The following is a 25,705-nucleotide window of genomic DNA, read 5'->3' on the forward strand; positions in this document are numbered from 1 at the left end:
TGCTTGGGTGTTTTGGGTGGTTGCTCGAGTGTTTTGGGGGTTGCTTGGGTGTTTTGGGTGGTTGCTCGAGTGTTTTGGGGGTTGCTAGGGAGTTGCTCGAGTGTTTTGGGTGGTTGCTGGTGTGTTTTGGGGGTTGCTAGAGTGTTTTGGGTGGTTGCTCCCTTGAGTCCTGCACCATTGAGTCTATGTGATATGCACCTTTCCTTCAATGTAATTTTTATTTAGAAAAAATTGTAATTCTGATGGCTTTGAAAAGTAATGGTGCACCTCAAATGAAGAGAGATTAATTTTGTGGCCAGATTTGCTTGCCTTAACCACTACTTTTTGCAAAAACACACACATAAATTAAACGTAAACAAACTCTCACACACACTGTTCTCCACAGGGGTCGGCTGAAGGCCTATTGTCTTCACAGCACGACGACTAAATTGCAGAATCATTTGATTGCTCCCATGGGGCACACACACACACACACACACACACACACACACACACACACACAGAGACTAGAGTGATTCTCGTCCAATCAGCCGAGCTCTGGGTGTCACCTTCACCCGAACCCTTCACTGACACTTTAATCGAAGTCATTTAGACATGATTGAACCACTAACCACTGATCTCAGACCTGCCCTGAGCATCGCATGATGTTGATGGGGGTCGAGAATTCAGCCATCATCTATATTCTGTCAGCATCATTAACTCGCCCTCATGTCGTTATAGACCCATGTGACTCTTTCTTCAGTTGGGCACAACAGGAGGGCGTTTGACTGTTGTTCAGTGTGAACTGGATGTTAACATGTTTGTGCAGATGAAATTCTCAGATCTCAGATCAACCCGTCAGTACATGATGTGACACATAAAGATGGCACGGGACGACAGGAAGAGGAAGTGGCAAAATGAATGACAGTTTCATTAGATACTTAATCTTCCGTTACATCACATCCTGTTCACTGCCTGATGAAATTGTCTGATGTTGAAATATTACTGTTGACTTTATTTTAAAGACACGATTCAGTTGTGATTGAAGGCCTGTATAATATCAGTGCAGGAATTTCCAAAAGCAGGATTTTTACTTCTGATTGTTTATAGGCGTTTATTTACCATTGTGAAAATTTCCTCACCATGACATTCCTCTCATTTCATATATTTCACTGACTATTTCCTATATTTGTTTATATTGAACAATTATTTTTGTTTTAGAATTTAGAGTTTTCCTAAAATAGAAATTTAAAAACAAGATTTTCATCTAAATGACATCTCCAAGACTAAGATTTGTTCTTCAGAATAACATGCTCTGATGAATCATGCTCAATGAGAGCAGGAATGTGTGTTAAGAATGTGGAAAGACTTTCTATCTACCTTAAATCTACCTGAGAAATGACTCATGGGTAACTCAAAGCACAGGTGTGGATTTCAGGTGCAGTTTGAGCAGCTTAATTGTCTATCTGATCGTTTCTGATGGGAAAATCATGTTCATGAAATCTCGTTTGACATCATGTGTCTCCTCATTCCTGAGTGATGGATTCAGTGATGCTGATCAATTGTTTACCATGGTTTAATGAATTGGGGTGTGTGTGTGTGTGTGTGTGTGTGTGTGTGTGTGTGTGTGTGTGTGTGCGCGTGTGTGTGTTTGTATAATGACATGAGTATTATACTGGTATTAAGGCGTAAACATGAAATATGAGGACATTTCATGAGTCCTCATATTTAAAATAGCTTTAAAAACATACTAAACAATGTTTTATTAAAAATGTAAAAATGCAGAATGTTTTCTGTGATGGGTAGGTTTAGGAGTAGGGGTAGTGTAGGGGGATAGAATATACAGTTTGTACAGTATAAAAACCATTACGCCTATGGAATGTCCTCACAAAGATAGCAAAACGTGTGTGTGTGTGTGTGTGTGTGGAACATAAGCTCAGAGCTAAAGTGGTAATGAGGAGGAGGTGGATCAATTCAGTCTGTATTAAAAAAGAAATTGGATCTCTCACACACAAACACAATATGTTTGGCTCAGTAACCAAATTTTCTCTTCACTATGACACCAGCTATTAGTATTGATCCTAAATCACACAAAAATGAAAATTCTGTCATCATTTACTCTGCTTTATGACCTTCTAAACTGTGTGACTTTCTTATATGAAACACAAAAGAAGATATTTTGAAGAACGTTCGGGTCCAAACAACTTTGGACCCCATTGACTTTCATTGTAAAGACATAAAAAATAAAAAATAAAAAAATAAAAATTTCTGAATTTATTCTTTTGTGTTCCACAGAAGAAAGAAAGTCATACTGTTTGTGATGACATGAGGGTGAGTAAATGATGAGAGAATTTTCATTTTTGGGTGAACTCTGTTTAAGCAACCAGTTTTAAACTGCTTAAAATACATGTGATGAATATTTGCAATAGAAATATTTTCTTTAATTGTGTGTGTAATAGATAGATCAGATTGCAGATTGCAGTCAGAGCGCCTCTATAACCTGAGACCATCTCTGCTACACACTGAGTTTTTTTTAGTAATAATTTGATTTATTAAAGGGGTGGTTGATTATGATTTCCCTTTTTAAACTTTAGTTAGTGTGTAATGCTTCTGTTTGAGCATAAACAACATCTGCAAAGTTACGACTCTCAAATTTCAATGCAAAGGGTGATATTTTCTTTTAAAGAATTTGCTGTTTAAGAACTACAACAAATGGCTGGTAGGGACTACAACAAGCTTCTTCCCGGGTTAGGGACATAACTAACCCTAAAATTTACATAAACCCTGCCCCCGAGAACAAGCAACAAAGGGGGTGAGGCCATGTTGGGCTGCTTTAGAGAAGAGGAAGAGTTGTTGTAGTAGATTGTTGTTACCATGTTATCGTTTTATGCCGGACTGCTTCACAAACGAGGATCAATTCAATTCTGGATAAAATGAGAATCACGATTTTTTTGGTTTCAAATAGAGATCACAATTCTCCCACGATTCTGAATATACAACCAAACAAAATAACATCTAATTTACTAGAGGTTCTGACAAAATTGCTGGACTCTAATTGCTGGAAAATGTTTGAATGAATTATTTAAAAAATGGTTTTGAATGAATTCAATGACTCATTAATAAATACTTGTTTCATTGCTGGATGAATCAGTGTTTTTGAAAGAATCTTTTGAATGAACGATTCAATGACAAATACATTTAACAGTCAGTTGTCGCCACCTAGTGGAATTAGATGTAATTGATACAACCGTTATTTGACGTGCCAAGTTTGTTTCAAAAGGTAGTTTGCTGTATTTTGATCGCTATTGTAGACATCGGTGTTTAAATACTAACTTAAAACTTATATCTCAGTACTTCTGTGATAATGTGAATATTTGTAACACAGATATAACTAATGTGTGATTCAAAACGACTCTCTCTGGCTCTGGCAGCACAAACACAGATTTGAACGTTCCGGTATGACTTTGTCAAAGGTTTAATAGACGTGGGAGAATCGTTGTCATTAATAAAGTAGGACCGCGTGGGTGCTTGAATCGAGATTGCGACCTTTTTACGATTAATCGTGCAGCTCTACTGGATTTGCTCAAAAGATTAACATGACGGCACATGCTAGTCGAAGAGTTGAATCAACTCCACAGCAACTACATTAATTAGTTAACGCCCAGTTTCATTCTAAAAGTTGTAACTTCTTCCTGAGTCTCTCCATCAGTGTCCGACTCTGGTTTGAACTATGTATGGCTGAGCACCGTTACTGACAATCCTCATTTTAGCTGCGTGAGATTCTCCAGCTTTGTTGTTGCTGAGCAACCGAAGCACAAGCTGTTAAAGCTCCGCCCTCTTTTGGAAAGCGGTCCAGGGCGCAGAAGCTCATTTGCATTTAAAGGAACACACACAAAAAACGCTGTGTTTTTGCTCACACCCAAATAGGGGCAAATTTGACAAGCTATAATAAATGATCTGTAGGGTATTTTGAGCTGAAACTTCACAGTTCAGACATTCTGGGGACACCAGAGACTTATATTACATTTTGTAAAAGGTGCATAATAGGTCCCCTTTAAATTCTGTAATCAATGAATGTGTGATGTCAGATTGTGGTGCATTGAATTGTTTTTTCCTAAACGTTACCTTTGTTTTGACTCTTTAGGACACAACAGACACTGTCTGGAGCAGCTAATCACATCTGCTCTCATTTCTAATCAGCTGTGTGTGTGTGTGTGTGTTTGTTGGGTTTTGCCTGTGTTGTGTAGACCAGCCAAAAGTCTTAGACGACTTATAAGCTGATATGATATGATAAAGGTTTGTCTGACTGTTGGATTTAGGTGTAGGATTAGAGGATAGAAGCTGTCATTGCCTCAGTATAACAATGAAAGAAGTCAATGGAAAGTCCCAGCATGTGTGTGTGTGTGTGTGTGTGTGTGTGTGTGTTTAGCATTGGCGGTGTGTTATGGTCCTGCAGTTTCTCTGTGTCTGTGCAAGTATGTGACCTGCATACTAATCACACACTCTCACTCTGTTTCTCAAACACACACACTTTCTCATCTGTAAGGCTGATGAGGATAAAGCTTTGAAATGATTCATTCAGCTATGTATTTTTTTTTATATTATATCTGCATGCATATATAACGCACACACATAATAATGCCGTTAGATCACACTTGATTTATGCGGCTTCAATTGTTTGTTGTAGATGAATTCTTCTTTGTTTGAAAGACAACTAGAGATGATTTGTGTCTCAGGGCAAAGCTTCACTCATGACACACACTGAATAGCTGTCTACGACGTCAGGCAAGCCAGACGATTGGCTGTCTGCAGTCTGTCCGAGTAAGCAGATTGGTCGGTGATTGTTGTGGTGAATGTAGAGATTTAGTCTTGCAGAGACAGTTTGCTTTTTTTATATGACATTTAAAGTCCCCATGAAATCAAAATGGGCAATTCTTGTTTTTTATGAAGTATTAAGTGTTAAAATCACATGCCTCGTAATCTTAAATCAAAGTAACTTCCCCTGCCTCTTGCTGCTCACCCCTTTTCTTCTCTGATGACGCGTTTACTGGTGCGAAGGCGGGGCAACCTGTCACTCACATGAGAACCACCAATAGCAAACCACAATCATCCAATCAATTCCCCATGGACAAAATCCAGCCCCGCCCTACATTTGTTTTTGTTTTTTTGTGAAGCAATTTCACTCGGATATACAGTGTTATGCGAAAGTTTGGGAACCCCTTGCAGAATCTGTGAAAATGTGAATAATTTTAACAAAATAAGAGAGATTGTACAAAATGCATGTTATTTTTTATTTAGTACTGTCCTGAGTAAGATATTTTACATAAAAGATATTTACATATAGTCCACAAGACAAAAAAAAAATAGCTGAATTTATGAAAATAACCCTGTTCAAAAGTTTGGGAACCCTTGATTCTTAATACTGTGTGTGGTTACCTGGATGATCTACGACTGTTTGTTTTTTGTTTTGTGATGGTTGTTTATGAGTCCCTTGTTTGTCCTGAGCAGTTAAACTGAGCTCTGTTCTTCAGAAAAATCCTCCAGGTCCTGCAGATTATTCTGTTTTCAAGGATTTTTTGCATATTTGAACCCTTTCCAGCAGTGACTGAATGATTTTGAGATCCATCTTTTTACACTGGGGACAACTGAGGGACTCAAACACAACTATTACAAAAGGTTCAAACATTCACTGATGCTCCAGAAGGAAACACGATGCATTAAGAGCCGGGGGGTGTATATCATGCATTTTGTACAATCTCTCTTATTTTTATTTTTTATTTTTATTTTTTTCACAGATTCTGCAAGGGGTTCCCAAACTTTCGCATAACACTGTACATCACAATAGGGAAGGAAATCTATCGCAACTATTCTATTTCAGGACAACTTTTATGGTCCTAAAGCAGACTTATTAGTAGACATATTTTATGTAGAACACTTTCTTATTTTATTTCTATTGTGGTGAAGTGTGAATGGACATGTGTTTATGAGATTCCCTCAGCAGATGAACGTGCGTCAATCTGACCGTGTGACTGATGGATAACATGCCGCCGTTTGCTGTTTGCAGCTCACACTCTGTGTGTGTGAGGAGAAGGACACAGAACAGGAAGTGAAAGGCTATCAAAAAGAGGATAAAATAGAATCGCAGAGGAAGGGAGAGTCAGTCGGTGCTGTCGTCTTTGACCTCTTCTGTTTTTCAACAGCTCCATTTCCTGCCTGTAGTCATTTCCCAACATCATGACAAATGTTGAGGTCGCTACTTTAAAACGGTTGCTTCCCAAGTTATACGATTCTCGAAAGCAGCAATATGAATGCAATCTCTCAACTAATGCTGTAAACTACACATGGGAGTCAGCTGGTACTACTTTACTATAATATTGAAGGTTAAAATTAACTTATTTATATACAAACACTTAAATTACACTCAATTATGTTTTTTATAATAAATATAGTTTAGAATTACATAATCATATTTCTACTCCACTTCGTTTTTTTTAAATATAAGCATTTAAATCGTGGCTGTCATAACTGATTTATTCAAACATGCATTAAATATTGAAGAACATTATAATGAATATGTAACGTGCATATATTTATCAGAATGCTGCTCTCTAGAGTTCATTTTTCTAGCTGACTAACGAGTTTATGGTCACTGAATATGTTTTTCTGAGGTAAATGTGACGTTACGTGACATTGTTTACAAACTGTTTTATTGACGTCTTTCTGAGGTTGAAACACTGATTGAGCTATTACACGAGACATGATATGGATTGCAGTAAGTTGTACTGTGTATTTTAACATACCTTCAGATGTTTAGATATGTTTATTTCGCGCTGTAACTGGTATTAAAGCGGAGGAGAGGATGTTCACATGCGCTCCGTGCTGCCGCTTCTCTTTAACTGAGGCGCTACAGCGATCTGTCACGCCACATTAAAGAGTGCCAAAACAGTATTTATTTTTTGAATCTCATAATAAGATGGACGTCATTTGAAATCTGAGACTTTGCTTCATATCAAAAGTAACATAGCACAAAGATTATTGCGATTTTCATCAACTGAAAACAGACCAGACTAATCGATTCTTGGGATTTAAGAATGATATCAGTTCGTAAAAATGAGAATCGATTAAAATCGAGAAATCAATATTTTTTACCCAGCCCTAAAATAATATATATATATATATATATATATATATATATATATATATATATATATATATATATATATATATATGATTAAATAATGATTGATTAGGGCATAATTTTACTTTGTAGTAAAGTTACACGTGCAGTAAAATATGACTCAACCTCTGACGTGTTTTGTCACTACACTGTTGCTGCTAAACAGTAGTTTGTGACTTGAAAAGTGCCACTGAAAACAGCTGAACTTTTGTCACACTGCTGGAAAATGCTAGTTGAGTTGCTAGTTTTGGTTAGTTGCTCCCTAACACTGTTGTTAACACACACACTTTCACACACTAATGACACTGTACTTTGCTATTTGTCATCTAATTTGGACTCATGAGAGGCTCCTAGGGACCACACGGGGATTGGGTGTTTCGCATCTGTTGTGTGTGCTGGGTGTTAGCAATAACGTTTGAATTTTCCCAGGGTGCTGTTGATGTTGATGCTCCAAATTAGCCTCATCCTCGAACATCCTCGTGTTTTTAGAGGGTTTCGGCACAGTTGCAACAGGAAGCGTTTGAGTAAACACCAAATGGCCCATGGAAACGAGAGCCGATGGCAGATATTTCCCAGAGTTCAGGATGTGAGTGGGAGGTGGCGGCGCTGACGTAGACGTGTCACATCCACCCGGGGGAGCGTACGGTCGGGGGGTTAAACGCTTCGCTGTAGGCTTGCGTTTGGAGAGCTGTTGATGATGTGTTTTTGATGGATGGCACAGCGGAGGATCAAACGGATGAGAGTGACTGATTCTGATTTTGGGCAGCCGTCAAAGCGGCGGCTCGCCGAGGGAAAAGGGCTGTTTGGATTAGCCAGAACTTCCCAAAGCTTCCAGACAGCTGCGTTGGGCTGATTAATGGATTGGGCTTTATCCAGCACCGACTCAGTTTGTTTGCTTTAAATGCATTTAATTGTGTCTGAATCGGACCGGTCCGTGCCAGAGAAACACCGCTGATACACAAGCATCTATTGCTCTGATGCGCTTTAATGCGCCGTAATGTCACTTAAATACAAAATCACACACTGGCAGTGCTTAAACAGCTCTTGAACCGCACACAGGGTGTACAAAACTGTGTATTTAGTAAATCGACTAGTCAGTAGGTTGTCTGAATGTTTAATTGATTAGTCAGTGTTAAGGAAGCCTGTATAATTAGGCTGATTTCAGGACAAGGACATTAGACAAACTAATCATTATTACTGTTAGATTGTTAGCAAACACACTGAAGCACAGAACAACAGCATGCTAAACCCTCTGAGAAACTGTGAAAGGTTTAGGTCTGTAAAGGACTAGAGAGTGCGACAGTGAGCGTGTGTTGAGGGAAGACAGGTACTCGAGAGATGCTGGGAATGAAAACATGAACAGATGTGTGGCAACAAAGAGCCAATCACCTTCCAGGATCGGTGTTTGCACTGAAGGTCATGGAAAATCGGTCATGTAATGAGAGGCGCTGGGGAGGTGTGTGTGTGTACACACTTATAAAGTGTCCTCTTTGACTTTTCGACAAGGTCAGATGTGCATACAAGAGTGTTAGTGTGTGAGCAGAATATGTTAAAGACCCCCTGTGGTGAAAAATCAAGTGTCTATGTGGTGTTTTTAATATGCTTTAAGACACACCATGTGCAAATTCATAAGTCGACACCATTGCTGAGTATTTTCTCCTTAAAACCGAGTCTCAAAAAAGCGTTATTAACTATGAGTCATTAAGTATGCTGCAGAGCAGGGGAGTCTCAAGAGAAGCCAGGTTATCCCGGTATATTTTTCTGTAGATATGAAAAATCAGTTTAGCAATATAGTGGGTGAATTATGTAAATGACGTATCTTACAATGTTTTGATGAACTATATGCCTTTATCCACTGACGTTCTAAGTTGTTCAAAGCGTTTCTAAGGATGCTGATTTTTAAAAGAAAGCTGTCTGACTCTAAGATGAAGAACTGGAACATGGTTTGGGTAATATTAGCAACACATTATTAGCTTTTGATAACAGTAATTGATGTGATTAGCCTTTGGCTTGACTACGTTATGTGTCCATCGTTGTAGAGAGTGTTACATAAAACGCATCATTATTCTGATACATTGACTCTGTATAACTCAGTCCTCTATACTTCTTCTTCTGAATCAGTTTCTGGTTCAAACATATATGGCTGAATTAAACCAGTATTTCCACCTGCCATTGTGCAGCGTTTACTAAAGTTAAGTTGACCGAGTGGGTCTCTGAGCTGGTGTGAGTGAGTGAAGGCAGGGCTAATTTGCATATTCATAGATCCATGTATACTAAATGAAGCAAGGGTGTAGAGTGACATTCAAGTTATTTTAAGGCATGAAGAGATTATTTTCATAGGAAGAAAAGTTTAAATATATCATTTTGGTAATCAAAGATGAGTTTTAACTTAAGGGATAAAATTATTGACTACAGTGGAGCTTTAAGAAGCTTCGTTAGATCTCATTTATAAACTGACGAGCGTTAGCATGACTTTGTGTTCTGAAATTACTTTGATCTACAATATTCAGCCAAAACTATTGGAATAAGTTTGGTGCATGCCTTAAATTATTTATTTATTTATCTGAGTTATCTGAGTATTTATTACTGACTTTTTTTATTTTTTTTATTGCTGATTAATTTTTTTACTCTATTTAATACTGATTTATTTTAGAGATGCGCCGATGTATCGGCTAACAATCGGTATCAGCCGATAAAAGCTATTATTATCACTGTCGATTATTTAAAAACTGCCGATGGTCAGGGTCGATTATATCCTGTCAATCAAAAAGGTGCGGAAAGACGTGTTCAGACTGCAACTCATACATACTGTGTGTGAAGAAAATCACTCTTGTGTTGAATTTTAACGCATTAACAGTTTAAAAATAGTGACGTTAAAGCAGGCTCTTTTTGACCCTATGAATCACCCGTAGTTCAAGCCAGGGTTGCCAGGTCTGCGTTTCTTTTTTTCCTACATCAAATATTATTTGTAGCGCCTCCCATCCAATAATCGCAAAAAGATTTGTGCTTTATTACTTCTGATGAGAATTAAAGTTTCAGTTCTGTCCGTTTTATCATGAAATTCAAACAATAAATGGCGTTTTGACGCTCTTAAATGTGACGCGTCAGATCGCTGTAATGCCTCAGTTCAGGCGGCAGCGCTGAGCGCGAGTCTTTTCTTTCTCTTCAATACAAGTTATATCTCGAAAAACATGCATGAACATCAAAGGTATATTGAAATATATTGTACAACTTACCAGAATGTATCATGTCTCATGTAATCACTTTATTTGTGTTTCAACCGCGGAAAGACGTCAATAAAACAGCTTGTGAACAATATGTCACATCATGTCACATTTACCTCAGGAATGTTTTCCAATGTTCACAGTTCCTTAGCTATCTACATATAAAAACACTAGAGAGGAGCTTATTTACTGTTAATTATATGTTTGTGCAAATTTGCCATGAAGACAAGTGCTTATGAAAACTACCTTATGTGATACTAAGTTTTATACATTTCAGTTTTTATTTGAGTGTAATTATTATATCTAATAATTTTCCTTAAGAAAAAACAAACTATCGGTAACGGCCAATATCATTCTGAATAATCGGATATCGGTTTCGGCAGAGAAATTTAGTATCGGTGCATCTCTAATTTATTTATTGATTGTGGAATTATTTATTTATTTTTACTGACATATATATTTAATACTCTATTTATTTATATATTATTTATTTATTTTAAATTGCATCAATACTGCATTACCTGAATTTTCTCCATCTAGTCCAACTTCTGCAGGCCATTTTTGGACAGCTGTGCAGCTCTTGTTTTGTATTATTATTGAAAAATGTTTGTGAGCGGATTATCAAAAGTACAAGCTTCATATTTCTTCCTCCAAACCCTCCGGTGAGTTTTCTTCTGTCGACTGCTGTGCTGTTCATTTAATGTCTTATGACAGCGAGCAAAACTGTCTCACAGACCTCTAAAGCACGTTATTCATAGATCTGATGACTGACCCAGACAGCGATCAGATCTCGTCTCCACACCCCTGAAATTGTTTACAAACCAATCAAAGCCATGCAAACGCACGCTTGCAGAGAACATGCGTTCAGGTCGCAAAGGCAGCTGCGTTTGATTGATGGCATGTGTTGCTGTAGCTGAAGGGACACTGTCACCCTGCAGAGGGGTTTTGACAAACCACCATCCGCTGTAGTTTTACGGGCCGGGGCTTTGACCTCTGTGTGTGGCCACAGACGCTCGGCCTCGAGGAGCTTCAGTGACAGACTGCTGGAGACGAGATGAAGCCCACACTAACAGAACATTCACTAGTGCTCAAAAGTTTGAGGTCAGCAAGATATTTTATTTTTTTAAGAAATTAATGCTTTAGTTTTATTCAGCAAGGATGCATTTAAATTTCACAAAAGTGACAGTAAAGACATTTATAATGTTACAAAATATTTCTAATTCAATTTCAAATAAATGCTTCTTTTTGGTCTTTCTAATCATCAGAGAGTCCATAATAATGTCATTTTCCACAAAAATATGAAACAGCACAACTAGGGGTGTGATGAGATCTCATTTCAAGAGATCTTGCGATTTATTAAAATGTGAATTAAAATCGCAGTATCACCATGACATGGCTACGTTTACATTACATTACGGTGCCCACCATTGCACCGCCTCCACTGCCGTTTTGCTTTTTTATAGAAATAAAAACCGTTTAATTCAGTTGGATAATGTTGCTTCAATTGTATACTATTTTAAAGGTCTGCAGAGTCGCACACAGTGCAGCAGAAATTACAGTTCACTGGGCTTGTGACGAGTGTAAGGCGAGATGACTGACAGGACCATGGCGGAGGATTTGTTGCGCAACAGAGCCTAAGCGTTTGATAAATGTCTTATCTTGCAGAATGCAAGTTATTGCACGTGATTAAGTGTTCTGAAAACATCCACATATAACCGTAATTTACAGACAAAGCATTATGAAATCATTTACTTACAGTTTGTGATGCAGCTGCTGTCAGATCCAATACAGTTGGCTGCTTCCTCTTTCAGCTAGTTTCTTTGCGAACTCTTCATTACACTGTGCCTTGTTTACAAAACAAAATGCTTCGAACAAACATATAATCCTCCGACGCCGTTAAATAAACCATCCACTTGTTACCGATGCTGGGATCCTTCTGAAGTCTGTAAAAAGATGCAAATGAGCTGTTTAAACTGGACATGTCAAAGTGAATTTTCTTTCACTCTTCCATTTGTCCTGTTATCGACAGACGCAAGTGCGCGGAGTATGTCAGAAACTGAACGCGCATCTGTACTGTATCCAGTGTAGACAGCGTCAGAGATTATAATGGGATCTGTTTGCTTTTGACGTGACGCTCACATTCACTGTAGGCAAATGTCAGCCTTTAAGCGACTGAATGCCAGTGGGCGGGGCCTGTGGTGCGATGATGTTAATTATTCACCAACGTCTTGCTCTGGAGGCAGTCATATGCAAATTTTCCCATGTGACATCATGGCTTACAAAGCCGTGGTTAGGGGTTTCTACACCATTTTTATTCACTTATCATTTCCCTCGGATTTTAGGGATAAGTATGGGTAGGGTTAGGGATAGGGTTAGGACTGTGTTTTTGGACAGAAATTTTGATCCAGGAACATGAATTACTTGGCAGAATCACTGTGACCGTGACGTCACAGATCCCGCAATATCCAAACGAGCCGTTTCTGGGACTTGATTAAATAAACGCTTTGTTTATAATGAGGAGGACGTTTTAAGCTATGAAACTTGCAGGGTGTTTTAATGGTACAAAGACCTCTTATCAAAAGATCAAGGCAAATTTGATTTCTCATCCCCCTCTAAATCTAAAAATGCCAATATATGTGTTAAGAATATTTAAGGTGTAACTATTGTGTTTATCTTAATTTAAGAACAATAGAAGTCATAAGAAGTGCATTAGAAGCGTTAAACACTGTAATCTAAGATGAGATTGAAAGAAGGTCAAGCTGTGTTTATATGATTTTAATAAGCATATGGTTGCAGTAGCCGTCTATCAAGACTTTATGAACCTGTGCAGCTGTTATCTTCCGCTTTATTGCTGTAATAACCTGATTTATGGCAGATAAACTTGTGTGAAAGGTGTGGCGTCCTGTAGATGCGAAGAGTTCAATCTACACACACTGAAGCGGTTAGGTTCATTTATTATTAATCAAAGAAACCAGCTCGAATGTTCAGTGTGGTTCACGTGTGAGAGGTTTGAGCTTGTTGTGCGGAAATGCACATACATCTGCTGTATGTTTTATGTGTAATGTCTTTATTTAGCATGTTTAATGTGGAGCTTGCGGCTAAATATGCAAGGAGTTTGTCTTGATGCTTGTTGTCAGAAATGGACATGTCTTCAATTCCCAGCTGATGTCGGTCTTTAATATTAATTTAGTTGGCTGCGCTCGTGTTCCTACTTAAGGACGTCGTGCTAAAAGCCCTGTTTGCTTTCCGTGCTTGTATAACATGCATTTAGCTGCAGCATTCGCTGTCCAAGCATTTAAAAAAAGCCCTGAAATCCTGATGAGTAACCGAGCATGAGTTTCTAGTCGTCCGTGACTCTGTCATTGTTCTTGAACTTGTGACGTCAACCAAGGCTGCGATTCAACCTTCACGGATGCTGTTTTCACTGAGATTTTCTGCTCTGCTGTCAGATGCAGTGTTGTTTTTGCTTTTCTTGCAATGTACATTTCACAACGGATACTTGTGACTTTCCTGTTAAGCACTGATGTCACAATATTTTGCTTCCGTTGCATAATGACCGGAGGCTGATGAATGTTAGACCTGAGTGTGTGCTGAAGTCAGTGTTGAGGAGTGACTGACTAAAAGTAGCAACGTAACTAACATTATTCAGTAGCTGTTTGAAAACATTAGCTTTTCCAGCGAGTAGTGGTGAAGTGTGACCAAATGCTGCATCACTGGTTTTTATGTTGCGCTGTGTTGCCTGTGCAGCTTTACAGCTAAGTGAACTTAAGCAATAATCACTGTCGTAAATATGTCTATTAGTAGAATGAATACAGGTAAAGCTCCAGCTATAATATTTCAATTTGAATACAGTTCATATAATGTGTTATTTTTTGCAAGGTATATTCCAATAAACACTTTAAGATCATGCACTCCAGGCGAATTTCCTTTTGGGTAAAAATTTATCATAAAATTATCTTAATTAGAAATTTTAAGTACACATTCTTTATTACACATATAATACATTTATATTAAAAACAATTCAATTATATTAAACAAATTTATATTTAAAAACCCCCAACAACATATAAGCGTGATGTTTAAAATTCATGTTCACTCAATTCATGTGTAAAATTCAAAGCAACTGATAGAATATGTTGTGTTGACATTAAATTTGAATATCACAATATTAGAGGAAAACCCTAATTATCATATTTGTTATATATATATATATATATCAGTCAAACCAAAAATTATTCAGACACTAGATATAATTTTTTATATATTTTACTAGTGGGTGCAGGACACTATAGTTCATTTATGTAAGTGAGGATAGCAAAATAAAGTAAACTGTGACATATTATACCCAAAAATTCTTCATATAGTGGACTACCAGTAAAATTGATAAAAATTTGGAACCAAAAATTATTCAGACACTTTGACCTGACCATGTTTTATCTGACATAATTAAGATTATTTTTTTCTGACACAGTTTAACTCTGAGATCTTGTCATATTTCATTACCATTTTTTTAACTATAGTGAATAAACTGTATTAATGAATGAAATATTCAAGGTGTCTGAATAAATTTTGGTTTGACTGCATATTATATGATATATTATACTATAATACTAATATATATATATATATATATATATATATATATATATGTATGTGTATATATAATTAATCAAATAATAGATTTTTTCTTAAATTTAACAAAAAATTGGATAAAAAATGCTAAATGATGCCTCACTGGGGTAAACATGCAATGCAGAGTCAACAGTCTAGTGTACTACTGTTGCATCATCTGTTTTGTGAGTGTTTGACATATTTTAGTGGTCTGCAGTCGTGTGGGTTCATTAGGTGCTTGAGGTCATGCTGTATTGTTGCACATACTCCACTGTGTGTTGATCTAGAGTATATCATTATTATTCTGGTAACACTTTACCATAAGGTTCATTAGATAAACATTAGTTAATGTATTAACTAACATGAAATAACCATGAGCAATACATTTGTTACTGTATTTACTAATCTTTGTTAACGTTAGTTAATGAAAATACAGCTGTTCATTGTTTGTTCATGTTAGTTGACAGTGCATTAACTAATGATAACAAGATTTTAATAATGTATTAGTAAATGTTGAAATTAACGTTAACAAAGATTAATAAATGCTGTATGTGCAGTTCGTTATTAGTTCATGTTAACTAATGTTAACTAATGAATCTTATTGTAAAGTGTTACCATTATTATTATTATTATTATGTATGCATGCTGTAATTAACTTGTTGCAGTTATATACATTTATATATGTATAATTTAGTTTTTTTTTTTCTTTCTTTAATTTCACATTTAGTTTTTTTTGTTGTTGTTTAGGTGGAGGCTTTAAATAAGCCCTTTGCGTTTTTTGCCTTTCCCTGCACAGTATATGGATTGTACTTTTGTTTTTATTGTATATATTTTATATTGGTGCAAATAAACCAAACCAAACCAAAAATCTAGTTCTTCTATTTTTGTCTTAATGCAAACAAAAGTTAATTTAGAATTTAAAACAATTAATTCCCATCATTTAATATGAAAACATATTTGATATTTTGATTTTGAATGTCATACCAAATGATTTTACTTCGTAACAGTATAAAATAATGAATATCAAAATAAAATAAAAATATTTAAAGGAGACCTTTTATGTTTGTTTACATGTTCAACTTTCTTTAATGTGTAATGTTGCTGTTTGAGCATGAAAAAGGGCTGCAAAGTTCCAAAGCGCAAAGTCCCTCCAGCGGGAGTTATTCTCTATATCAGTGCGCACTGTTTCTGAACTCCCTGAAACACCTCGACTGTAGTCTTGAGTTCTTCTGGGAACGAACATGTCACAATATTCCTCCTTTAATTAATTCCCACCAAAGGCATGTGCAAAATAAAGGGGCGGGGCCTGGTTGAGTTAGTAGTGTTTTGAAACTCACGGCAAGGGGTGTGACGTTTTTAAAACACGCTCAAAGCGGTCCAGCTGACCAATCAGAGCACATTGTGCTTTTCAGAAGGAGGGGCTTCATAGAGACAGGAACTAAACAGAGTGTTACTGACAGACTGGGAAAAGAGGTGCTGCAACCATGTCAAATATGTGAAAAATGATGTGTTTTTTGAACATTCAAGCATAAAAACCTATTCCAGTAGAGTTCAAAAACATCAAAACTTTGTAAAAGGGCATAATAGGTCCCTTTTTAATGTATATGAAACATTTTATCAAAAATGGCATTCGGCATCAAGTAGCTGTCTTAGCACGATAAACAGAAAACATATATGCTTTATATATAATAATAAAATGTTCATTTGATCATCTTCACTCTGCTGATATTGTCAGTCTTATATGATTTTGGTTGTTTTTCCTCTATCTTTCCTCTCTGAGGAAGGTGTTCAATTTGTTTTTTGTTTATTTTTTGTTCTGTACTTCCTTTCTGCACTTCTTAATATCCGTCTCATGCTCAAAAGTAAGTGATTGCATGAATTGCGAATCCTTTTGAAATGGCTGAGAGACTGAGGGTGTGTAGAGGTAGATGGAGGAATTTAAACAAATGCCTCTAAATTCACACAATTCCATGATTGGTATTAAAATAAATGGTGCATTGAATGCTGATGTGTGAAAATGCACGTCGCCCACCTGAGGTTGTGTGTGCGCGCGTGTCTGATGATTGTCATCTGGTCAATAGCTGTTTTAAATTGCTATTGATCCGTATGGCAGCAGCCCTTGTTGGAAGAGCCACTATTTCAGGAGCCGCTTTAAATAATTCACTCACTAACCTTCCCTGACCCTTCAAAACAAGACAAAAATAACATACGTTTTAATTTATGTGCTGTTATTCCTGTCGCAATAAAACTACTTCACAACACAACAAAACTAGATCAGTCTCATTATAATTGATTGATACTAATTCAGTTTCTCATAGTCTCTCTCTGCATGTTTGCCGCTGTTTCATTTGCCATCCAATGTTGTTGACACATTTTTTAATTGTGGATTGAATTGTGTGTTCGCAGGCTCTTTAATCTGACTCTGAAGAAGCTGGTCATGCTGAAGGAGCTGGATAAAGATCTGACGTCCGTGGTCATCGCTGTCAAACTCCAGGTGATTTATTCGTTCACTTGTTCTTCTTAAATTCAACATGAAACTTAAAGGGTTAGTTCACCCAAAAATGAAAATTGTCATTAATTACTCAATACTCACCCAATTACCACCCATTCATCTTCGGATCACAAATTAAGATATTTTTGATGAAATCCGAGAGGTATATGACTCCTCCATAGACAGCAATTTATCAACCACTTTCAAGGTCCAGAAAGGTACTAAAGACATCATCCATGTGACTACAGTGGTTCAACCTTAATGTTATGAAGCGACGAGAATACATTTGTGCGCAAAAACAAAACAAAAATAATGACTTTATTCAACAATATCTTCTCTTCTGTGTCATTCTCATACACTGTTTATGTCCAGCGCTTCTGTGTTCTGTGTCAGAAAGCCAGCTCATTATTGCCATTATCATTATTCTTATGTAGATTTTAAAGACCAAAAGCTTTCCTCTGTCTAATGATGTTTATTCACCATCTGTCCCCTCTTGCTCTCTGTTTCTCTCTCAGGGCTCAAAGCGTATCCTTCGTTCCAATGAAATCCTGTTGCCATCGACCGGCCAAACGGAAACAGACCTGCAGCTCACCTTCTCCTTACAGGTGGGTGACCGAAAGATCTTTCTAACAGAATCATGTCCATATTCCGTAAATCAAATACTCAGAAATGTTGTTGCTTCTCAGTATCCTCACTTCCTGAAACGAGACGCCAACAAGCTTCAGATCATGCTGCAGAGGAGGAAGAGATACAAGAACAGAACCATCCTGGGCTACAAAACCCTCGCACTCGGCCTCATCAACATGGCTGAGGTAAACCAACGCAAATCAGCTGCAACTCTTTGTGTTTCATTGGTTGGTTTGCTAATCAATGATTGTTGGTGTTGTCAGGTGATGCAGCACCCGACGGAGGGCGCTCAGGTTCTGGGTTTGCACAGTCAGCTGAAAGAAGTGTCCGTCCCGGTGGCCGAGATCAGAGTTTATTCGCTGTCCAGTCAGCCCATCGATCACGAGGGACCCAAAGCCAAGATGAACGGTGAGTGAGGAGTTTACTGATGTGACTGTAATCTGTGAGTTCACTGTGTACAGCTCTTTTACAGGTTTCTTCTTTCTCTCTCTCTCACACTCACCTCTCTCTATTGTTTTCTTGTGCTCAGATCGTTCTCCAGATATCGATAACTACTCAGAGGAAGAGGAGGAGAGTTACTCGTCTGAGCAGGAGGGCAGCGACGATCCCGTACATCATGTAGGTGAACTGTGTTAAATCAATGAATTCATTTTTAATAAATTAATTAATTTTGAAATACATATTGTAAAATTGAATTTGTTTTTAATTAATAAATTAAAAAAAACTACTAAATTATTTTTTTAAATGTAAAATATTTTAAGAAATTAATTGTAATACATAAAATATAAAAAAAAAATTAAAATGGTTTTAAATAATTTTTTTTACATTTTAATGAATTAATACATTTTAATAAATGAATAAAAAATTACATATTTTTAATCAATTAATTGTAATAAATAAAAAAATTAAGAAATTATTTTTAGATAAATATTTTCAAATTATATCATGTAACTTTTTTTTTTACTAATAATGCTCCTTTTTTTCTGTTTAGACATATTTCCGTAGACTAATAAACAAGCCAGAACATGACATAATTTGCATATAGCTTTATAAAAATAAATATTTGCATAAATGCATTTGCAAAAATGTGTCATGTGTCTGAGAGAGAGAGAGAGAGAGAGAGAGAGAGAGTGTGTGTGTGTGTGTGTGTGAGTGAGTGTATATATGTGTGTGTATCAGTGTTTGTGTGTGTCAGAGAGAGAGAGCGAGAGAGAGAGAGAGAGAGAGAGAGTGTGTGTGTGTGTGTGAGAGAAAGAGAGAGAGGTGTGTGTGTGTGTGTGTGTGTATACGTGCGTGTGTGTTTGAGAGAGAGTGTGTGTGCGTGCGTGTGTGCGTGCGTGTGTGTGTGCGTGTGTGTGTGCGTGTGTGCACGTGCGTGTGTGTGCGTGTTGTGAGTGTGGCATTTATTAGCAGTTCAAGAGCTGATGAATGCACACATACAATGAGTGTTTAATGTGTTGTGTGTATGTGTATGTCTCAGTATCTAGATGATGAAGAGGATGAGGTGAGGAAGAAGAAACCCAGACGCAAACTTACTTCCAACGCCTCCATCACGAGAGTAAGACACACACACACACACACTCACACTGCATGACTGTGCTAATGAATATGAACGACCTTGCTGAGCTCCAGTTAACACACACCATTACCATTAAAGAAGCCACTTTTGTAGCATTTTATCTTTTTTAAAAGATTAAAAAAAAAACGTCACCTGTTTTATCTCCTGCTGACCTTCAGAGAGTAAATGACTACATTTTCATGAAATATTTTTGTCTTTTTAACTGCATGCACAGATTAATGACTTCAAGCATTAGACTGGCAGATTTTACACAGTATTTTGTCTGAATAGTGTTATAAATATTTAATCCTTTTTTATTTCTCCAGCAACCCAACATCAAGCAGAAGTTTGTGGCGCTGCTGAAGAGGTTTAAGGTGTCAGATGAGGTAACGTCTCGTTCCTTCCATCCCTGCTGAAATATGATGGTGATCACACCTGATCTGCCCTCTAACCTTATTATTTCTGTTCATTCTCACTCTGGTTGTCAGTAACACCTCTGGCTTTTAGTCCAACACCTTTCCATTCTCACCTCACCCTCAAAGAGACTGAACCTCTCTGCTGTCATGTATGGAATATTCCTATATCTAAAGGAAGTGAATGAAAGCATGTGTTGATGTGACGCAGGTGGGTTTCGGGTTGGAGCACGTGTCCCGTGAGCAGATCCAGGAGGTGGAGGAGGATCTGGACGAACTCTACGACAGTCTGGAGATGTACAACCCCAGCGACAGCGGGCCAGAGATGGAGGAGACAGACAGCATCCTCAGCACTCCCAAACCCAAACTGAGGTAACACACACACACAGACGTTTGTTTTACTGTATTAGTGAGGACACTGCATAGACTTCCATTGATTTTATATCAGATTAATAATGTTTTAAATCGCCCAACCCAATCCCTGCTCTTAAACCTACCCATCAAAGAAACATGTGCAAAACACTAGATTTAAATGGCCGATTTAAAAGCTTTTTCAACTAGTGAAGACCAGTAAAATGCCCTCACTAGTGGGATGTCATAATATATAAGTGAATACTCACAAGTATAGCCAAACCTGTACAGACTGTCTGTCTGCGGCGCCCTCTGCTGGTGACATCAGGCTGTCTGTCCTTGTCACATAACCTGCAGCTTTCTAGCAACCATTTAAAAAACAAACACTGCTGTTTACTTAAATGCTTTAAGGATTCAGTCAGCCAATCATGATGACAGTTAGTCGCTGATAATGTCCTCATGATGTTGTGTTAAAGCAGCCGGTTGTGTTTCTGTTTACGGACACAGTGAGTGTCTCTCAGTATTCACTGACTTCCTTCTGATCTGAGGCGTCGTCCATAGACTGCAGATGTACTTTTTTATTTTTTTTTACTCAGGATGTTAAAGGAATATAATTACGAATTAAGACTTGTCATCATTTCTTTGCCCTCATGTTGCCCTAAAGACTTACTTCCATCAAACAAAAAACAAGATGTGTTGTTGTTATTGGCCAGTGTTGTTATTAACTAAAACTATTAAAATCATTTTTGTTAATTGCAATAAAGCTTAAATAAATTATAAATATTGCATGAAAACCAGAAATTAGAAATGTTTCCTTGGCACTTACAAAATGTTGAAGTAGACATACTAATATAACTAAAACTGAAATAAAAAATAAATTAAAGATAAATAGAAATATAAAAAAAAAAAAAAAACTATAATAGTATTTAAATAATACTAAAATAACACTGGTAAAGTATGATTTTAGCTTTAATTAAATTCAGTTAATACTAGTAATACTTGCGTTATATGTTCTTATAGCTTTTATATATGGATATAAAATGTATTCTAAATAATGCTAAAAATGCATTTTTACATGCATCACACTGGTTTAGCTGTAGTTCGTGTCTCGAAATTTCTAAGAATTTTGCAACTTTGAAATTAAAATTAAACAATAACATTTTTATTTACATGCACAAAAATGTAACTTATGAACAGCTGTTAATGTTAGTAGCTACTAAACTAATAAAGTAGCTTGAATGCTAGTAAAGTTATTAATAATTTACAATACACTCTAAAAAATAACTAAAAAAGAAACAAATTTACACAGTAAAATACTGTTTTCCATTGAAACAGTAATATACTGTAAAAACAATGCATTCTGGGTAATCTTTAGTCGTTTTTGAGAAAGTAACCTATTGGCTACTTTCTCGAAAATGACAAATGTTACCCAGAATGCATTGTTTTTACAGTATATTACTTCTGTATATTACAATGCATTCTGTAGTGTATATTACAATGCATTCTGGGTAATATTATTTGTCGTTTTCGAGAAAGTAGCCTTAAAACAACAAATATTACCCAGAATTGTTTTTATAGTATATTACTGTTTCAATGGAAAATGGTACTTTTACTGTATAATTTTTTGTTTTGTTTTTACAGTCATTTTTTTAGAGTGTAAGTGTGTAAGGTTTAGATGAAAACATTTAAATTATGAATTTTAAAAGACTAAAAATGTAGTCATCTAAAACATTCATGACTTACAGTAAATCACAACAGTGAAACTATTAAAGTTGGAGTATAAAATATAAAACTTAAGTTTAAATTCTAAATGTTGCATTGGCAACAACTGAAATAAAATAAGTACTTAAATTGAAATAAAAATAAATGAAAGCTAAATATAAAAAAATAAAAAAAACTAATAAAAATGACAAAAGCCCATAACAAAATTACTAAAATGAAAATGAAAACTGAAAATATAAAATTGAAAGACAATTCAATATATTAATTAATGCTATAATAGTATATAAATAATAGTGGAATAACACTGAATCAAAGGGAGTTTGCAGATTTTGAATGCATTGGGAAGATTAAGGCATGAACAAAGGAGATCAAATGACGTCTGTTTCATATTTTATGATAGCTTTGTGTGATTAATGTTGTCTATCGTCTGGTGTTTCATTTTTGTATGTACACTTTTAAGGCTGTTTTCCACTGAGTGAGAAATCTTCAAAAAGCTGGAGTATATTTTACATTTATTTGAACTGAGAATGAAGAAGTGTTTACTGATATATGACTTATGTGCTTTGATCTTTGTGCGTCATTTAAAAAGATCACAGACAGATGTTTTTTCGTGTAGCATTAAGTAAAGAACACAGAAATGAGAGACGAGCAGCTTTGCCAGGGCTGTGTTAAAATTACACAATCTTTTTTATTTATGTTTTAACAAATCTTGTTCTCTGTCTTTGTACGTGTGTGTTTTGCAGGCCGTTCTTTGAGGGAATGTCCCAGTCGAGCTCTCAGACGGAGATCGGCAGTTTGAACAGTAAAGGCAGTCTGAGCCGAGACCACTTCAGCCCCGTGAGTAACAAACACTCAAGAGTTTCTGTGCCTCTAGCATCAGGAAATGTCATTGCAAAACAAAATGATTTTCAACCAGATTTCCTGAACGCTCACGCCTAAAACTGATGACATGTTGGACTGAGCGATGTTTTGAAAGCTCAACACGCATGCATGTAAAAAGAATGCAAAGCATGACTCTGTTTATTAAACTGAAATGGAAGAAAGTATTTTAACATCAAAACATTTATAAGGTAATATGCATTAGTCTTAAAGTAGTCTTCTCTCTCCGTAACGACAGTTAACTGAAGTATCTGACAACACTTCCTTTGAAGGCACTGAAGGCCCTTTTTGTCACTTTTTTGGTGCTTTTTATATCATTCTGATGAATCATTTTCTGAATGAACACAATGAATCACTCAGAGCAGTTACTGAGTCACCATCAGAATGAATTTCTTTCAGTGATTTAAAGGAACATTTAAACAATTAATTAAAACTTTAAAAATATGACACCAAACTACTATTTTCATAGTATATTTTATACTTTGTTTTTAACATATAACCATTTTGTTATATTTGTATTAGTGTGTGTATATATATATATATATATATATATATATATATATATATATATATATATATATATATAAAATTATTTATATTTAGTTTGATGTAGACCACTAGGATTGTAGGAAAGGGGTTGTTCTCACCATTTTCTGTCTACCTGTGTCTATATTTTTGTTATATTTTAACATTTTTTTATTTTAACACATACTTTGGTAACACTTTACAAAAGGGGTTAATTTTTTTTAACATTAGTTAACTACATTAGTTACCATGAACTAACAATGAGCAATATATCCACAGTTGAATTAACATATGTTAACAGATACAACTCTGATCACAAAAATGTATTAGTAAATGTCGAGATTAACATTAACCAAGATTAATAAATGCTGTAAAATTATTTATCATTGTTAGTTAAGAAATGAATCCTAATTGTAAAGTGTTACCAATATATATTTTTTTAGATTGTATTTTATTAAATCACTAATATATACAAGATAGATAGATTAGTATTTTTTAAATATTTTATTTTAGTTTGATGTAGACCACTAGTACTGTAGAAAACGGTTCAATTTTCTGTCTATCTCAACTCTGAGTATCACTAAAAATGGCGCAAATAAAATGAATGACTAGTATTGACCTTCAAAAACTTGAGAACAGATAGATGGACAGGCAGAGATATTGAATAAATGTAGGGAATAAAAAATAAAGAAGAAATTCAGTGAGTAAACTGACATACATTTTAAAATATGAAAATTGCAGTGAATTAGAAGCAGGATGCCAGCTCTGGCGTTAAAGGATGAGTTGATCACTGCCGTGACGTCTATTAATGTCCAGCTCTGAGGTGTGGAGGTTCGGGCTGAAATCTGCCAGGGATCGGCAGTTTACAGGCCGCAGTCCAGAACATTCAGCCTAAAATGCAGAACCTGCCCCAGGCACATCCAAATGAAAGACCGACAGCTCAGATGTGATGTTGTGTGTCTGTTTACTGGTTTGTGAGCAGGGCCTAAAACTTTTGCCACATCTGCCAATGGCCAGTGACTTAAGAAAATCTACCAGCCATGAAACGGTTTTTGCAAAAAAACAAAATTTTAGGTACCAGTGAAAATTCACAATTTTCAGGTACAGAAAATAAAAAAAAGTACGCTAATCAAATGTAAAATAACACTGCATAGTCTTCACTGTATAAATTAAACAGAGATTAATCCTTATTAAAGATACAAAAGTTATTCAGTCAAGAGCAGTGAGTGTTTTTAACATTAAAAATGCAGACAGCAGCAGGTATATTAGGCTGCTGTCACTTTAAGAATCAATGCACAGATCCAATATACTGATACATACACATGTGTTTTCTTTCTCAACTGTTTGTTCATTTTATACATGACTGTGTTTATTAGGATACTCACCGAGACAGGCATTTTTAGACATAATTTTGTGTAAATTTATCTGTTCAAGCACAAAAAGACATGAAAGAGAGCTCAATTTAGCACGCAGCTTTTTGGGTTCGCGCTTCGGATGTTTAAACTTCCCATGCATCGTGCGAGTAACGAATTGAGTTCCCTTTCACATCTTCTTGCGCTTGAATATTTAAAGTGGCAAGGCTTAAATCCTGACTATGCACGCTGGCCCATCATCTGTCGCAAACGTCATTCACGTTCATGCTCTCACAATATTGTATTGTTAGAATTCATAAAAATGTTACCAGCCACACCGTTTCATATACTCCCCATTGCCGATTATTATTTGCATTTGGCGCTTGGCGAGTGTTTATTTTAGGCCCTGTTTGTGAGTGTTTAGTAGGTTTATGTGTAAGGTGTTTGTGATTGTCGTTCCTGTGTATGTCCAGCAGGGGGATCAGCCACCGTCAGATAAACTCAAACACTCACGCAGCCGTAACCTGGACGAGCCGCTGTCTGAGACGGACACGCTGGTGAGACACAAAAATATACAGCCGCACCAAAAACATTTCTGCAGTCTGAAGTATGCATATATTTACATTTATTTCTGAAAAAAAAAAAATCAAATTAAATGTCACTTTTTTTATTTTACAGAAAGATAGTACAAGCACACTTTTCAAGCAAAACATTTGACAAAAAGGTGTTTATTACACTTTAAAACACCAGTTGATTCAAAGCCATTGAGCAAAATTCATAAAGACGTCCCATTTAC

At 36.2% G+C, this 25,705-nt stretch overlaps 1 protein-coding gene across 2 annotated transcripts in view; it reads left to right on the plus strand.

Moving 5' to 3' along the window:
* LOC127515496 (phosphofurin acidic cluster sorting protein 1-like) overlaps positions 1 to 25,705 on the plus strand; it is a 61,470-nt gene that overhangs the window by 22,510 nt on the left and 13,255 nt on the right. Inside the window, exons 2-11 of one of the 2 annotated variants that reach the window (XM_051899185.1) lie at positions 17,398 to 17,485; positions 17,998 to 18,087; positions 18,169 to 18,294; positions 18,373 to 18,517; positions 18,639 to 18,727; positions 19,590 to 19,667; positions 19,994 to 20,053; positions 20,292 to 20,452; positions 22,897 to 22,990; positions 25,386 to 25,466. In XM_051899185.1, coding sequence (XP_051755145.1) covers positions 17,398 to 17,485; positions 17,998 to 18,087; positions 18,169 to 18,294; positions 18,373 to 18,517; positions 18,639 to 18,727; positions 19,590 to 19,667; positions 19,994 to 20,053; positions 20,292 to 20,452; positions 22,897 to 22,990; positions 25,386 to 25,466 — 1,012 coding nt within the window. Of the gene's footprint in view, positions 1 to 17,397; positions 17,486 to 17,997; positions 18,088 to 18,168; positions 18,295 to 18,372; positions 18,518 to 18,638; positions 18,728 to 19,589; positions 19,668 to 19,993; positions 20,054 to 20,291; positions 20,453 to 22,896; positions 22,991 to 25,382; positions 25,467 to 25,705 lie in introns of both variants that reach the window. The other variant, XM_051899184.1, reaches the window with a different exon arrangement.

Source organism: Ctenopharyngodon idella, chromosome 7, assembly GCF_019924925.1.
Source record: "Ctenopharyngodon idella isolate HZGC_01 chromosome 7, HZGC01, whole genome shotgun sequence".
Lineage (NCBI taxonomy): Eukaryota > Metazoa > Chordata > Actinopteri > Cypriniformes > Xenocyprididae > Ctenopharyngodon > Ctenopharyngodon idella.